This window comes from Lepidochelys olivacea (genome assembly GCF_965140295.1).
Source record: "Lepidochelys olivacea isolate rLepOli2 genome assembly, chromosome: 3".
NCBI lineage: Eukaryota > Metazoa > Chordata > Testudines > Cheloniidae > Lepidochelys > Lepidochelys olivacea.
The window spans coordinates 147643751-147659816 of NC_140413.1; the positions used below are offsets into that span (position 1 = coordinate 147643751).

At 47.0% G+C, this 16066-nt stretch overlaps 1 protein-coding gene across 2 annotated transcripts in view; it reads left to right on the plus strand.

The window, feature by feature from the left end:
* Positions 1 to 5147: 5147 nt before the first annotated feature.
* TTC27 (tetratricopeptide repeat domain 27) overlaps positions 5148 to 16066 on the plus strand; it is a 184823-nt gene continuing 173904 nt past the window's right edge. The window contains exons 1-2 of one of the 2 annotated variants that reach the window (XM_084622456.1): positions 5148 to 5409; positions 10930 to 11107. In XM_084622456.1, coding sequence (XP_084478582.1) covers positions 5322 to 5409; positions 10930 to 11107 — 266 coding nt within the window. In that variant the 5' untranslated portion in view covers positions 5148 to 5321. The remainder of the gene's footprint in view (positions 5410 to 10929; positions 11108 to 16066) is intronic. The other variant, XM_084622457.1, reaches the window with a different exon arrangement.

Below are 16066 nucleotides of genomic sequence, written 5' to 3' on the forward strand. Positions count from 1 at the left end.
TTTATCCAGCCCAAATGCTGTCCCCTCATCTCAAATGATCAACAGTTCCAGGGTAGTGTGTCACCTCAGGCATTTTCCATTGTGCTGCTTCATTCAGTGATCTGGACATAATGGAGATGAAATCTTTCCATATCTATTTTACACATTTAGTTGAAGTGAGAAAAAACTGTAAAGTTCCCTGACTCAAACAGGAGATAAAGCTTTTTTCAGAAGCATCAAGAGTCAATTAAGACACAGTCCAAGGATCAGGTACAAATTTTCCCACTTCCATGCACCTGTGCAAAGTGGATGTAAAATAATATTATTCTGATTTAGCAGCATTTTACATCCATTTTGTATAGATTTAAATGCCTACACAAGGCACAAGTCAGTGGAAAATCTACCCCAGTGTTTCCCAGATTGAGCTGTTTAAATGTAACCACCAGTGGGTAGAAATAGCATAGAAGAGTGAGAAAAATTACTCCCAGGCGGTGTAACGCTATCTTAGAGAATGGTGTTATGGTTACATAGGGTCTGCCAGCTACTAAGTATGAAAAAAACACATCCATAAAATAGAGAGCCAATCTATGGCCTACACTTTCCATCACTATGGTCAAACATATACCTCTGCATACATATACACCAGTAGATGGAACTCTAGGAGGAGTCTTAACTCTCGATGGGAACTCCTCCTGCCCCTAACCCTTTCTACACTTGCATGGCTCTCTGCACTCCTGGGTTTTCCAATGATAAAGGCCTAGTCTACATTTAAAACTTAGATCACCCGCACCACATGGCTCAGGGCTGTGAAAAATTTAATGCTGTGTGACATAGTTAGGTCAACCTAGTGCCCACTGTAGATGCAGCTAGGTCAATGGAAGAATTATTCCATCAAGCTGGCTACTGCTTCTCAGGAGGTGGATTTACTACAGTGATGGAAAATCCTGTTCTACTGCTGTCCTAAGTATCTACATTACAGCGCCATGGTTATGCTAAAGTGGCACAGCTACGGCTCTGCAGCTGTACTGCTGTAGTCAGGGCCAGATTAACTTTTTGTGGGCCCGGTACCAAACATATTTGTGAGCCCCCCTGGGGAATGAAGGGGCCAGGGGCAAGACCACAGCGGGTAGGGTGGATTTGATTTAAATCACTAGTCAGGAAGACTCGATTTAATCATAGATTTCTACATAAAAGTGCATTCTTGTTGGTTATTATAACCTTAACACATATTCTTCACAACTCAGAGATAGATGTAGGTTTCATTTTTAGAAGGTACATATTATACATTTTTAAACAGTGATTTATTTTAAAAACTTTTCAGATTAGTTTTACAGCTATCAGAAAATGAATGATTGTTTGGTTATTTCATTTACCAAAGATAACTGAAGCAGACAGTTCACCTCCCAATGACTTCTTAAATATCTCCAGTTCAACAGGTTAATCATTAATGTTTGGAGGATTTTCTTGCCAGGCTGTATTAGGAGGAGATCACCACCAGACAGACATTTAAATTGCTTTATTTAACTAAAACAACAATGTGAAGTATTCTGGATTTTTTTCTTCAACAGCAAACATACAATATTTTAACAAAAAAGCATGTGTCCCTCACTTCTAACATTTATCTCCAGACTTCTTCTCCTTGTCCAGATCTATTCTGCCCCCAACAATCTTCTAGTCATTGAACTTTTTGAAACTTTGCACTTCTAGAGAGAGGTAAGGGATTGACTCCATGTACTCAAATTTGCAGAGGGACAATAGAGTTGAGGTCTGTTATTTTTCACCTCTCTATACTATTTATTTAAAAACACTTTTGCTGTTAACAAGCATGTTACCTCTGGAGACACAAATCCACAGTTTAAGAACTGCAAAACTAAGCATCTCTGATGGTATCTTCTAGACTGAGCACTGAGTCCCATTGGGTAGACAGAAAGATTAACCTAAATAATCTACACAGAGCCCCTGGAAACCCAACAGATTGGGTCCCTAATCCATGAACTCATTTACAAAACTTTTCCTAAACATTACATGAATATATTGTCTCATACTATAGAATTAGAATTTATAATCCCTATTCCATGATGAGATATAGTGTATCTATCTTTACATAGGCTTTTCCCTCAAAAATCCAATTTAAATTAAAAAATCCAATTTTTTTATTTCTTTTTTTTAAATATTGATTTGTATCCACCCTGACAGCAAGGCATGATGTGTGGGAGAGGATTGGTCCCCAGCTGGAGCGAGGCAGGGGCCAGGGTCAAGATGAGCACAGTAGGGCATGGGGGGCAGATTAGTCCCTGCTGACTGGAGCAAGGCAAGGCCCGGGGGCAAAAGCATAGCAGGGCAGGAGCTAGGGTTGGTCCCTAGAGCAAGGGAGGGGCCAGGGGTAAACTGGATCCCCCCCGCCCCTGCCCACATAGAGCAGGTACCTACCTTCTCCCTAGTTCTAGCCCATTCTCTTTGTCGCTCTCTGCACTGAGCTGAGGGTGGGGGTGCAGGGTCTGGGAGGGAGTTAAGATGCAGGAGCAGGTTGGGGGTGAAGGGTCTGGCCAGGAGTTAGGGTGAAGGAGGGGGCTCAGGGGTGGGGTAGGAGGTTGGGGTGTGGAGCGCTTACCTGGGGTAGCTCCTGTTTGGTGTGAGGGGTGCAGGTGGGAATGTGTGTGTGTGTGTGTGCAGGAGCTCCTGTTTGGTGCTCAGGGTGAGGATGTGGGGGGGGGTGCAGGAGTGCAGGAGTCAAGGCATGGGGTATGGGGGGGCTGAGGGTGTATGAGGGGGGTGCAGGAGTCAGGTCAGATGGCTGGGGGTGTGGGCTGGGGTCATGGGGGTGCTCCCAGCCCCCAGCCCTGAGCCACTCATGGCAGGTGGCTGAAGGAGGTATGCCCCAATTCCATCCCCTTCCCTAAGGCCCCGCCCCCGCCTCTTCTCCACCTCCTCCCCCTAGCGCAAGCACACTGCAGCCCCGCTTCTCCTCCTCCCTCATGCCAGCAAACAGCTTTTAGGTGGTGGGGGAGGGGTGGGAACACGGCACACTTGGGGGAAGAGGCAGGGGAGGAGCTTGGCTGCCAGCAGAGCCTGCCCTGCCGCAGGAACCCGCAGGACCAAGCTTCTGCCAGTTGCCACCGCAGGAGAAAGCAGTGGGCAGAGAAGTGCGGGCCAGACCAGGGCCCCTTTAGAGTGTGGGCCCAGCGCCATGGCGCCATTGTAAACCCAGCACTGGCTGCAGTGTCCTTGAAAAGATCAATTAACTACATCAAGGGAAAAAACACTTCTGTGCATGTAGAAAGACTCTACATTATAATACTACAGAAGCATGGCGCAGGGCTGTAGCAGATCCACTTTAGTGTAGACATATCTACTGTGCTCAAGGGTCTGAAAAATCCACACACCCCTGAATATTGTGTCTACGCCAACCTAATCCCCAGTGTAGACACAGCCAGGATGAGGAAAGAATGCTTCTGTTGACCTACCTACTGCTGCCTGGGGGAGGCGGAGTTCCTACAGTGACAGACCAATCCTTTCCATTGCTGTGCTGCTGTAGTTCCCATAGCAGAGACATGGCCTAGTGACTCCATTCCCCTAACCCAGGGGTTCTCAAACGTCATTGCAACGCGACCCGCTTCTGATAACAAAGATTACTTCACGACACCAGGATGGGGGACCAAAGCCTGACCCTGCCCAAGTTCCACTGCCCTGGGTGGGGGGGCCAAAGCCTGAGCCTCATTGCTCTGGGCAGGGGTGCCAAAGCTGAAGCTCAAGGGCTTCAGCCCCAGGCAGGGGCCTGCAACCTGAGCCACAAAACCCAGGGCTGAAGAAGCCCTCCAGCTTTGGCTTCGGTCCTGGGCAGTAGGGCTTGGGCTTCAGCCCTGGGTCCCAGCAAATCTAAGCCAGTCCTGGCAACCCCATTCAAAGGCGGTTGGTTGTAACCCACTTTGGGGTCTGGGCCCACAGTTTGTGAACCGCTGCGATCTAACCAGACAACTCCTACCTACTAACCCCCTGACACTGCTGAAATAATAAAGACTCCTCTCCCTCCTCACCAAAGTTAAATAAAAGTATTAGAAAGGGAGTGGGGTACGCAGTGTAAGACTAGAACACCCACCATTCACCCCCCTGCTCGTCAATCTGAGGCCCCACAAGGCTTGCTGCAGAGTTTCTCTCCAGGGAGCCCAATGCCAGAAGATGGTCAGCAGCCGTAGCATCTCCACTGTTGCTCTGAGCGTAGGTCGCGCTGTGCTCTCAGTCCCATCCTCCACTGATAGCAAGGGCCACCGTGGGGACGGGACCCTTCCAAATAAAACTGGAAACGCACCAGCTCAGGGTGGCCATGAGAAACGATGATAAATCGCACGACCGTTGTTTTACACCCATCGCACGCACAAGGGGCGAGGCAGAGGGAACATTAGTCACTAGCCCAGCACTACAGCCCCTAGTAGTTCCCGTTTCAGCCTGCTCGGGGGTGCCAGCACAAGCACACCCTCCCGTCAGCCGTGGGGATACATCACCGGGTGTTTCGGAGCGCGGCGGGGTGGGGGTGGGGGGGAGCGCTGCGGCAGAAAACACCTCCCCAGATCCACCCCGATTGGGGCCGCGCACGGCGCTGCCCATCCAGTACGGCGGGGAGGCTCCCATCCTTGGTTTTGCTGTTTGTGCGGCACACGGTGTCACAAGGGATGGGCGATTCTGGTAAACGGCCCCCAAATGGTACCTAGTTTTTGGGCAGCCCCCATGGCCGCAGCTCCTGCGGAGAGTCCGAGAGGCCGGCGCCAACCCCCCAGCTGCTCCGGGCGCCCCCTGACCCCGCCTCCCCTCATGAGCGACGTTTAAACAGCAGCTTGAGCGGCTTGGCCCGGCCGCACGCAGGAGGCGGGGCTGGGCGGGGGTGTGAAGGGCTCGGCATTTCTGTGCGGTGGGGGCGGGGGGGAAATCAGGCTTCGGGCGCCTCTCGGTTAGGCGGCCCGATCTCCGCTCGCGGGCAGAGCGATACCCACGGCATTCTACACAAGGTGCGCATGCGCTACTTTCCCGCGCGGGGGGAGGAGCAGAAGGGAGACGGTGTGCCGCCCTTCATCTCACACCGGCACGCGCTCAACTGCTCAGCAATAGAGCGCGCACGCGCACTCCGTCGGCCCCGCTCAGCGCGCGAGCCAGAGGCAGTTAGTTCCACCGCGCGTGCGCTAACGGTCTCCGCCCAACGTGTTTCGCGAAGCTGTCATGGCGACTCCCTGAGGCCGGTTACTGCACATGGGTTGGGAGCGCGGCGGTTGCGGTCAGTGAGGGAGCAGCGCCTCAGCCTGGCCGGTGGGGTCCGAAGAGTGAGCGCGAGGCGGCGGCAGGAGGCGTGGAGGATGTGGGCGCTAGAGCGGGCGCTCCTGAGGGGCTTCCCCAGCGCCGCGGAGTCCCGGCGGGGGAAGCAGAGCGAGCTGGCCGCGGCAGGTGAGAGGCCGGGCCCGGGTCCCCGAGGCTGCGGCGAAGCCGGACCGGAGGGATGTGCAGGTGGTGCCGCCTGTTGGGGATGCTGATAAATGCCCCGCTCTGCGGAGCGAGCCCAACCCCAAGCGCGGCAGGGTCACCGCCCCGCTCACCGGGCCCCCGCCTTAGCGCACCGCGCAGGAGAGCGCAGGGTTATTACTTGTAACAACGCAAGATACACCTGAGCAGGGCGTTACCGGCTCTGCTGCTGGTGGGGAATGGCACCTTGTTGCCCTCGAACAGAAGGGCCAGGTAGCATCGCTTCACAGGGTCAGTCTCCTGCCGAGCAGGGCGCGTTCTCCGCTCGGTGTCCAGTGGCTGTGAAGACACAGCAGCGTTGGTTAACAGCTGTAGTTAAGCCTATAGGGCTGCGTCTGCACGGCAAAGTGAAAGTATGATAGTAGCCGGGGCCGACATACTTGTCTTAGCCTTAATTTAGCTAGCATGGGTACTAATAGCCGCGTAGATGTGGATGGTGGCACAGCTTAGCAACCGGAGTATGTTCCCAGGGACCCTTGGAGGGCTTGTACGCTGGTTGCTAGCCCGGGTTGAAGCCTGTACTGGTATGGCTGTGCTACTGTTGTTATACGCGGTAGTAGACTAGAGCTAGCATAGGTATGTCTGTTTCTGCCACAGTCGCACCTTTACTTTGCAGTATAGATGTCCCCTAGAAGGAGTTTGAGGTTGAACTCGAACTGCTAACTGGAGTTAAAAGTTGAGTTGCAGTGTCTTCACTGCTATTTTAACCCAAGTATGGTAGCTTGAGTTAGAACACACCTTTTTTGCCATAACAATGAGGCGTCCTTGTGACACCTTAGACCAGGGGCGGCCAACCTGAGCCTGAGAAGGAGCCAGAATTTACCAATGAACATAACCGAAGAGCCGTAGTAATATGTCAGCAGACCCCCATCAGCTAACCCCTTCCAGCCCCTAGCGCCTCCTGCCCACCAGCAGCCCCACCAATCAGTATCTCCCTCTCCTTCCCCATGCTTCTCTCCCACTGCAATCAGCTGTTTTGCAGTGTGCGGGAGGCTCTAGGGTGGGTGGGGGAGTGAGGGCATGGCATGCTTGGGGGAAGGGGTAGAGTGGTGGCAGGACATGGGGCAGAGCAGGGGTTGAGCAGTGAGCATCCCACAGCACATTGGAAAGTTAGCATCTGTAGTTTCAGCCTCGGACTCAGTGCCTATGCAAGAAGCCTCATATTAACTTCTGAAGAGCCACAGGATGGCCACCCCTGTCTTAGAGACTAACAAATTTATTGGTCATAAGCTTTTGTGGGTTAGAACTCACTTCATCAGATGCATGGAGTGGAAAATACAGTAGCAGGTATATTTATACATAGTACATGAAAAGATGGGAGTTTCCTTACCAGGTGGGGGGTCACTCTAAGGAGACAATTCAGTTAACAATAGAATACCAAAGGAAGAAAAATTACTTTTGTAGTGGTAATGAGGGTGGCCCATTTCAAACAGTTGACAAGAAGGTGTGAGTTACAGTAGGGGAAAATTAGTATGGTAAAATTAGGTTTTGTAATGACTCATCCACTCCCAGTGTTTATTCAGGCCTAATTCGATGGTGTCCAGTTTGCAAATTAATTCCAGTTCTGCAGTTTCACATTGGAGTCTGTTTTTGAAGATTTTTTATTGAAGAATTGCCACTTTTAAGTCTGTTATTGAGTGACCAGGGAGGTTGAAGTGTTCTCCAACTGATTTTTGAATGTTGTAATTCCTGATGTCAGATTTGTGTCCATTCCTTTGCGTAGAGACTGTGCGGTTTGGCCAGCGTACATGGCAGAGGGGCATTGCTGGCACATGATAGCATATATCACATTGGTAGATGTACAGGTGAACGAGCCCCTGATAGTGTGGCTGTTGTGATTAGGCCCTATGATGGTGTCCCTTGAATAGATATGCAGATAGAGTTGGCACTGGGATTTGTTACAAAGTTTGGTTTCTGGGTTAGTGTTTTTGTTGTGCGGTGTGTAGTTGCTGGTGAGTATTTGCTTCAGGTTGCGAGGGCTGTCTGTAAGTGGGGACTGGCCTGTCTCCCAAGGTCTGTGAGAGTAAGGGATCGTCCTTCAGGATAGGTTGTAGGTCCTTGATGATGCACTGGAGAGGCCCAAAATGGCATAATTTGGCTTGTGCCAACCAGGGCTGACTTTTTATTGCAGGGAAGGAGAGCAAAACATTGGTACATGCTAGTTATTCCATATTTTTATCAGTCATGTAACTAATAACAATGAAAGGTACTTTCCTTGGGAGGGTCTGATGAGGCTGTTAAGTGGCCCATTTTTCTTCTAACACACTCTTAGTGGCTTTTTAAATGCAATCTTTCATTCTTTGTGAGGAGCCTCTTAGAATCATAGAATCATAAACTATCAGGGTTGGAAGGGACCTCAGGAGGTCATCTAGTCCAACCCCCTGCTCAAAGCAGGACCGATCCCCAATTAAATCATCCCAGCCAGGGCTTTGTCAAGCCTGACCTTAAAAACTTCTAAGGAAGGAGATTCCACCACCTCCCTAGGTATCGCATTCCAGTGTTTCACCACCCTCCTAGTGAAAAAGTTTTTCCTAATATCCAACCTAAATCTCCCCCACTACAACTTGAGACCATTACTCCTTGTTCCGTCCTCTGCTACCATTGAGAACAGTCTAGAGCCATCCTCTTTGGAACCCCCTTTCAGGTAGTTGAAAGCAGCTATCAAATCCCCCCTCATTCTTCTCTTCTGCAGACTAAACAATCCCAGCTCCCTCAGCCTCTCCTCATAACTCATGTGTTCCAGTCCCCTAATCATTTTTGTTGCCCTCTGCTGGACTCTTTCCAATTTTTCCACATCCTTCTTGTAGTGTGAGGCCCAAAACTGGACACAGTACTCCAGATGAGGCCTCACCAATGTCGAATAGAGGGGAACGATCACGTCCCTCGATCTGCTGGCAATGCCCCTACTTATACATCCCAAAATGCCATTGGCCTTCTTGGCAACAACGGCACACCGTTGACTCATATCCAGCTTCTTGTCCACTGTAACCCCTAGGTCCTTTTCTGCAGAACTGCTTCCTAGCCATTCGGTCCCTAGTCTGTAGCGGTGCATTGGATTCTTCCGTCCTAAGTGCAGGACTCTGCACTTGTCCTTGTTGAACCTCATCAGATTTCTTTTGGCCCAATCCTCCAATTTGTCTAGGTCCCTCTGTATCCTATCCATACCCTCCAGCGTATCTACCTCTCCTCCCAGTTTAGTGTCATCTGCAAACTTGCTGAGGGTGCAATCCACGCCATCCTCCAGATCATTAATGAAGATATTGAACAAAACCGGCCCCAGAACCGACCCTTAGGGCACTCCACTTGATACCGGTTGCCAACTAGACATGGAGCCATTGATCACTACCCGTTGAGCCCGACAATCTAGCCAGCTTTCTATCCACCTTATGGTCCATTCACCCAGCCCATACTTCTTTAACTCTTCTGTATGTCAAGCACAAATAAGCATTTGCCCTCTCAAGCCAGGTCTCCACCTATTGAAATACTTAAGTGTCAGTGGGGAGAGAGACTTCTGAGCTTTGACTAAGCAAGTGGTGGATTTTGAAAGAGAATGGCACATGTCCAGATGGCCCTTGTCTGTTTTACTCAAAGACTACTCTTATACCAATTCCATCACAGTAATATCCAAGCACCTTCCAGTTTTTTATTCAGTGATGTGACTAACATCTGTCATGCGATTTCTCTATTATCCTTTCCCCGGTAAGAGAATTGTGTGTGCCGAGTAATGCTGCTGTGTGTGTTTTGTAGAGACGACAACATTGGAGTGCACCTTGTACATGGAACAGAAGGTGGGAAGGTTTGTGATGGTTCTTTGTTCCTGTGGGAGTTCATTTCTTAGCTTCAAACTATCCATTGAGAAAGCTCTGTCTGTTTCCCATTTGTGCTTCACCCTTACAGTAGAGAGTCCTGTTGTGTTTCAGGAGTGGAGTTAGAATCATAGAATATCAGGGTTGGAAGGGACCCCAGAAGGTCATCTAGTCCAACCCCCTGCTCGAAGCAGGACCAATTCCCAGTTAAATCATCCCAGCCAGGGCTTTGTCAAGCCTGACCTTAAAAACCTCTAAGGAAGGAGATTCTACCACCTCCCTAGGTAACGCATTCCAGTGTTTCACCACCCTCTTAGTGAAAAAGTTTTTCCTAATATCCAATCTAAACCTCCCCCACTGCAACTTGAGTTGTCAACCATGGTCTTCACCTGGAGCTTTATGTGATCTTATGGATATACTGGGTCCAGTCCATTGACCATCCTGAAGATAAGGTCCAAAATCTTGAACTTGATTTGATATTCTTTAATAAGTCAGTTTATAGAATGAAGGAGAGGTTTGATGTGCTCACAGTAGTAGCTTATGTTAAAATGAATGTATCCAGGGTGGGTTTCTTTATTGTTGGTCACACTATCACATTCCTTCCCTGAACAAGGGATAGGCTGTTCTGGTGAGTGGCAACAGTTGCTCATGACCCTTTCTTCAGCCAGGAAGAGCATGGGTCAAATTCACAAGTCTTGGGTCAAGACTGAGTACTTACAGAGGTCCAGTGCTTCTTGAGGATTGAATGTACTGACCTGCAGGAAAACAGGCATGCTGTTTGTTGTCCATCATAAAAGAAATAGACCCATGCTGTTTGAGAAGCTTTCCTAAATGTGTGTGAACTTTTCAGCACTGTAGGATGATAGTTTTTTGCAGCGCTTCACTAGGAATAGATTTAGGCCTAGCTTGAGCATTTCTGAAAATTCCATTCTGTGTGCAAACTTCTTGATGATAAATGGTAAATAGTTTCCTTATCTATATAAGAGTTTATCTTGCTCATTCCTTGTGAATATCTTTGGCAGCTACAGGAAGGAGTGTGTGACATATGCTATGTTAAATGGAAATTTATTCTTTTGAACTCCTTTTATAAGAGTGTGTTGAACTAATCCTTTCTCTTTCCTTGTCATAAAATTGTCTCATGATCTCTGAAAAGGTCTTCTAGCATGTGATACAGAGCTAGTGTCTTAGAGTTACCTATAGCATTTAAGACATTTTTGGACTACAAGTGCTGTTCTCACTTAAGACCATTAAAATCTTTCTATTTAGTTTTAATGTGTACGTCCTGTACATGTAAAATATTTTCAGGTCTTTTCCCTGAAACTTGAGGTTTCCTTCGTGGTGTTGAAAAATATGATTGTTTATGCTTGAACTCCAGGGAGCAATTCATATTTCCATTGGGAAAAGGTAGCAGTGATTTGTAAAATTCAGCTTGAACATTAAGATCGCAGCCTGCTGATGCTGTGCTGTTTAAAGAAGGTGTATTTGCATTTAATGTCAGGTGAATAGAGATTCTTTTTCTTCAAGATGAATGGGGAATGTTTAATGTTTTGGTTTGAATTGGTCTTGTATGCCTTTACACATCTGTTGTTTTACATCTTGTTGTCATCGTACTCTGATTTTTATTTTTTTTTAATTGCAGGAAGTGAATCCTTACTGCAGTTGCATTTCGAAGGGAACTATGAGGCCATTTTATTAAGTGAGGTGATCCAGGATGTTTTCACTACACTCACAATGACAGAGAAGATTGACACCTACTTGGAGAAGCTGATAGTAGCGTACCTGGACTGTTCTGCTGCAGATGCTGATAACGTGGAAAGGTGGAAATCATTGATTTATTATATGTGAGGCTAGAAGAGGCTATGTTAGTTTTATTAGAGGTCATTTTATCGTCTATAAAAGTTGACAGTATGGGACCTCTAAGATTTTTGTTCAGAGGACAAATCTCAGAGATAAAACCTAAGAAATCTATTTAGAAACATTAATTCAGTATTGATTTTTCTTTTTCACTATATTATATTTCAACATAGTGGGTTCAAGAGTTTTTTGAAGTCACATCTGTTGTTGGCAGCGTGTTTGTCCAAAGCTTCTGGAATCAAGAAGTTAATCGGTTTTAAATTAATCTCACCTTTCCCCTTTTCTCTGCTTCCATAAACAATTGATTGTCGTTTGTAACTCTGTAAACCTCAGATTACGTATTTGTCCACAAAACATAACATGACATAACACAATGTTTACATTATGCAGTGTGAGTCACAATGTGAAAATATCTTTATCCTTTTAAAATGACAGCTCTTAACTGAAGGACTATTTCCTATGAGTAAGAGCTATTTTCTACTCCTGACCTTCTATAAAGCATTTACTGCACTTCCACTGTACAATACATTCAAGTCCTCTTTCTAATACTAGATGTTAATATGTTTGAATTTAATGTTTGCAATTTGTCACATAAATAATATATAGTTTAAGGATTCCTAATTGAATGGAGTTATGAAAGTGGGTTTGTTGGTTTGTGTTTTTTTTTTAAGAGAAAGTGGTAGCAAGGAGAGCAGACCCACCCCAGTTGGTGTGGTGGGGAGTAGGGACAGGGTAGGAACCATCGATATTTATAAGGTGTACAATAGATAAGGTTAAGATTTTGTCACTGTTACTTTTAGTAAAAATCTTGGACAGGTCACGGGCAATAAACAAAAATGTATGTAAGTCAATGATCTGTCTGTGACTTCTACTAAAAATAATGGGGGATGTGGGTATGAGAGCCCAAGCCCCACTCTGGGTAGGGCCCTACCAAATTCATGGCCATGAAAAACATGTCATGGACCGTGAAATCTGATCTTTTGTGTGCTTTTACCCAGTACTATACAGATTTCACAGGGGAGACCAGCGATTCTCAAATTGGGTGTCCTGCCCAAAAGAGGGTGTCATAAGGTTATTTTAGGGGGGTTGCAGTATTGCCATCCTTACTTCTGAACTGCCTTCAGAGCTTGATGGCCAGAAAGTGGCAGCTGTTGGCTGGGCATCCAGCTCTGAAGGCAGTGCCCAGCCAGCAGCAGCGCAGAGGTAAGGGTTGCAATACTATACCATGCCACCCTTACTTCTGTGTTGCTGCCTTCAGAGGTGGGAGGCCGGAGAGTGTCATCTGCTGACTAGGAGCCAGCTCTGCAGGCAGCAGCACAGAAGTAAGAGTGGCAATATCATGCCATGCCATCCTTTCTTCTGTGCTGTTGCTGGTGGTGACTCTGCCTTCAGAGCTGGGCTCCTGGCCAGCAGCTGCCACTCTCCATCTGCCCAGTTCTGAAGGCAGTGCCACCGCCAGCAGCAGCGCAGATGTAAGGGTAGCTGTACCACAGCCCCCCCTACAATAACCTTGTGACCCCCCCCCCCCCGCAATCACCATTCCTTTTTGGGTCAGGACCTCTACAATTACAATACCGTAAGATTTCAGGTTTAAATAGCTGAAATCATTAAAATTACTTAATCTTACATAATTTTATCCTTAACAGTAGTAATTGCACTGGGGGAAGGGCTGGAGGAGAACAAAAGAGCAAGATGGTAAAGTAATTAAGCATAACCAAGAAAGTGCAAAGAACTGCAAATGCCTACATACAGTATGAGACACTTAAAAGCAATAAACAGTTTAGCAAGAATGTCAGGTACGGTGTCTCAACCAGGGCTTGGGCTGTCAGGTCTAGTGGTTGGAGCAGTGATGGTCAGAGGCCAGGAACAGCACTGACGATCAGAGCCAAGGGTAAGAATCCAGGAGTCCAAGCTGGGGTCGGGAGTCCAAAAGCAAGCCAAGACACAGGTCAGTCGCTATGGCTGGCAGGGACCCTTCCTGGAACAACTTCTGGTCTTAAATAGGTTGCCTGGACCAAGCAGGGTCAATGAGGGAAGCTGTCATTCTGGCCTTGTGAGGCAGTACTTTGGGTTGTATTTATCTCCACTGCACTACCATGGCTGCAGGGTTGTGGCAAGGAGTTGGTTATCTCACACCCCACAGACCCAGGTTCCTGTCTAGGGATGTACATAGTGTTTAAAACCATAACTCTGTAACAGATTGAAATTCTATTGGTTAAACATTTAACCAGGGAACTCGGGGTGCGGGGATGCTGCATGCCGGGGATCCTCGCTGCCGGGGGTGGCATTTAATTGTTAACAGAAACTGATAAGCATCGAGCTTATTGGTTAACCGGTTAAACTTTTACATCCCTATTCCTGTCCCTGCAGAACTTCACACAGTGAAGGCAAAATAGATGTAACTGGCTCTTTTAAAGCATTGGGCTGAAAATAATAATGGCCTCCCATGATCTTTGGTCATAGTCTATCAAAACGATATGTTTATCTGTAGAGGTGTGGAGAACAGCATTCTTTATAGTCTATCAAGTAGAAAAGGTCAGCAAGTAGAATATGCAGAGAGATATTCTGAGCTATGAGAATAGAATTATAGTGCGGTGTGCTACTGGTCTCTGGATCAGAACAGTTTTAATTGTGACTGACTTCTTCTTTTTCTCAATATTGTAAACTGTTTCTTGGAACATCTTGTTCGGAGTATATAAAGAAAAAAGACACTCAATCAGGGATTGAAAAATGTACCCAATACCTACTAGCCTAAGGTCTAATCCTAATCGCCAAGCTGAAATACATCCTCTCTAGCCCACTGTGGTGCACTTTAAAGAAATGAGTCTTTTGAAAGTTGAAGTTTAACTGTTCAAGATATTATCATCTGATAATAAATAGTATTCAGCATTGATGCATCTTGTTGATTTAAATTAAGCCCTGAAATAATGATGTGCCCCACACCCCAATGAATTTACAGTGGACTCTACCTCTTCACAGGGTTTCATTGCATCTGTTGCTGTACTCCTGATGTGCAGAAGGTCTTCTGCCTCTCAACTGCTCTTTCTTCCGTACCTAGGTCTTTGTACATGTTACTCCTCTTGCCCTTCTTAAAGGAGCAGTAGCTCACAAATCTCTGCTCCTTTTTCCCCCCTCACCACCCACTTCTCATTCTGTGAAGAGCAGCCCTGGGCCTGTTCCACTCCCTGTCCCCTATCTTCCCTGTGGGGGGAAAAAAGCAGCTCAAGCCACTCTGCTTCCTCCCACTCTCAAAAATAACTTCGATGGCACCTCTCATCCTGTTAAAAGAGCAGCAGCACTTGTGCCTCTGCTCCTTTCCTCTCCTTGAGAGAGAGATGGTGCATGGAAGAAAGCATGAAGGTGCTTGTTTAAAACATTTAACAAGCAAGCAATAGACAGTGGAATTATTGGTCAACTGGTAAGGGGAGTCAACAGTTTCTTGGAGGACTGATTGCTGTGGGACATAGTGAGAACCAATTCAAGGTTGGATGATGGTCATGGAACAGCTGGAGATGGTAGAGTGCCACTTCTGGGCACAAGAAACGAGCACTGACTGGTGTTATTGCACTATAATGCAGGTTTTGGATGATAAGGAGTAGCTGCAGAACTTTCAGATGCGCAAAGCCACATTCCTGGATCTGTGCCTCAGCCCTCCAGCACAGGGCCACCAACGTGAGAGCTGCATTGACAATGGAGAAGCAAGTTGTGATCGCACTGTAGAAACTTGTGATGCCAGATTGATTTCTGATTGACTGGTAATAATTTGGAGTCAGGAAATCCACCATGATAGTTGGAATGCAAGTGTGCAGGGCTGTTAATTGCCTTCTAATACACAAGACTGTGACTCTGGGAAATGTGCAGGACATAGTGGATAGTTTTGCACAAATGGGGTTCCCAAACTGCAATGTGGCAATAAATGGCATGAATATCCCTATTTTAGCACCAGAAACCTACTTTTCTATGGTAATGCAAGTGTTAATGGATCACTGGGGACACTTTACCAACATCAGTGTGGGCTGGTCAGGGAAGGTGCATCATACGCACATCTTTAAGAACACAAGACTGTTTGGAAAGCTGCAAGCAGGGACTTTCTTTCCCGACCAGCAGATTACAGTTGGTAATGTTGAAATGTGGTGGTTGCTGTGCGTGTAAGAATATAATATTGCCAGTGCACCTATTAATTTTGTTTGAGACTGATTTTATTTGTTGTGTGACATTGTGCAGTAACAGGTAATTGGTTCCTTTCAGAACTGCTGAGCAGTTGGCTACATATGTTGTGAACTAATAAAGATGAATTATGTTCTAAATAATAGAATTTTATTCTGTAACAAAATCAGTGCAAAAAACCCCCATGTAATTTTAAAAAAATTAAAAACTTAAGTTCTGTTCTATGAATGTATTAAAGGGAAAGAACGTTCATGTCCATTTCAGCTACTTATACACCAACCCTGGCTTTCACAGGTTAGTGTATGTGAAGCTGTGATAGTCCTTAATGTCCCTCAGCATACAGTGTTAGGGATACTCCTGTGACCCCCAATGCCACATGGAGTGTTGAGGTGGGATATTGTGTTCTCAGTGGGCTGTGAGGGAGGCAAACCTACAGGTCCACCAGAGTCTGCAATATCTGTGTTTGCTGCCGGAGAAGCCCCGTTATGCCCTCGTGCATCTTCCTCTCCTTTTCCTTCTGGGACTCCTGGGCCTTTTTTCTCTCCACACTTGCCTTCTCCAGGCTGTCTGCAATATTCACCCTCCAGGACCTGTGTTCAGTCCAGTTTAGCACTGATTTGCAGGATCTTATTGAACATGTCATCCCAAGTCCCTCTTCTTTCTCCTCCTTATTTGGTTTAAGCATTTTGAGGGTGTGGAGGGGGAGACCCTAAAGTCCACGATGGTAGCAGCAGGGGACTTCCATGAAGGTGTCA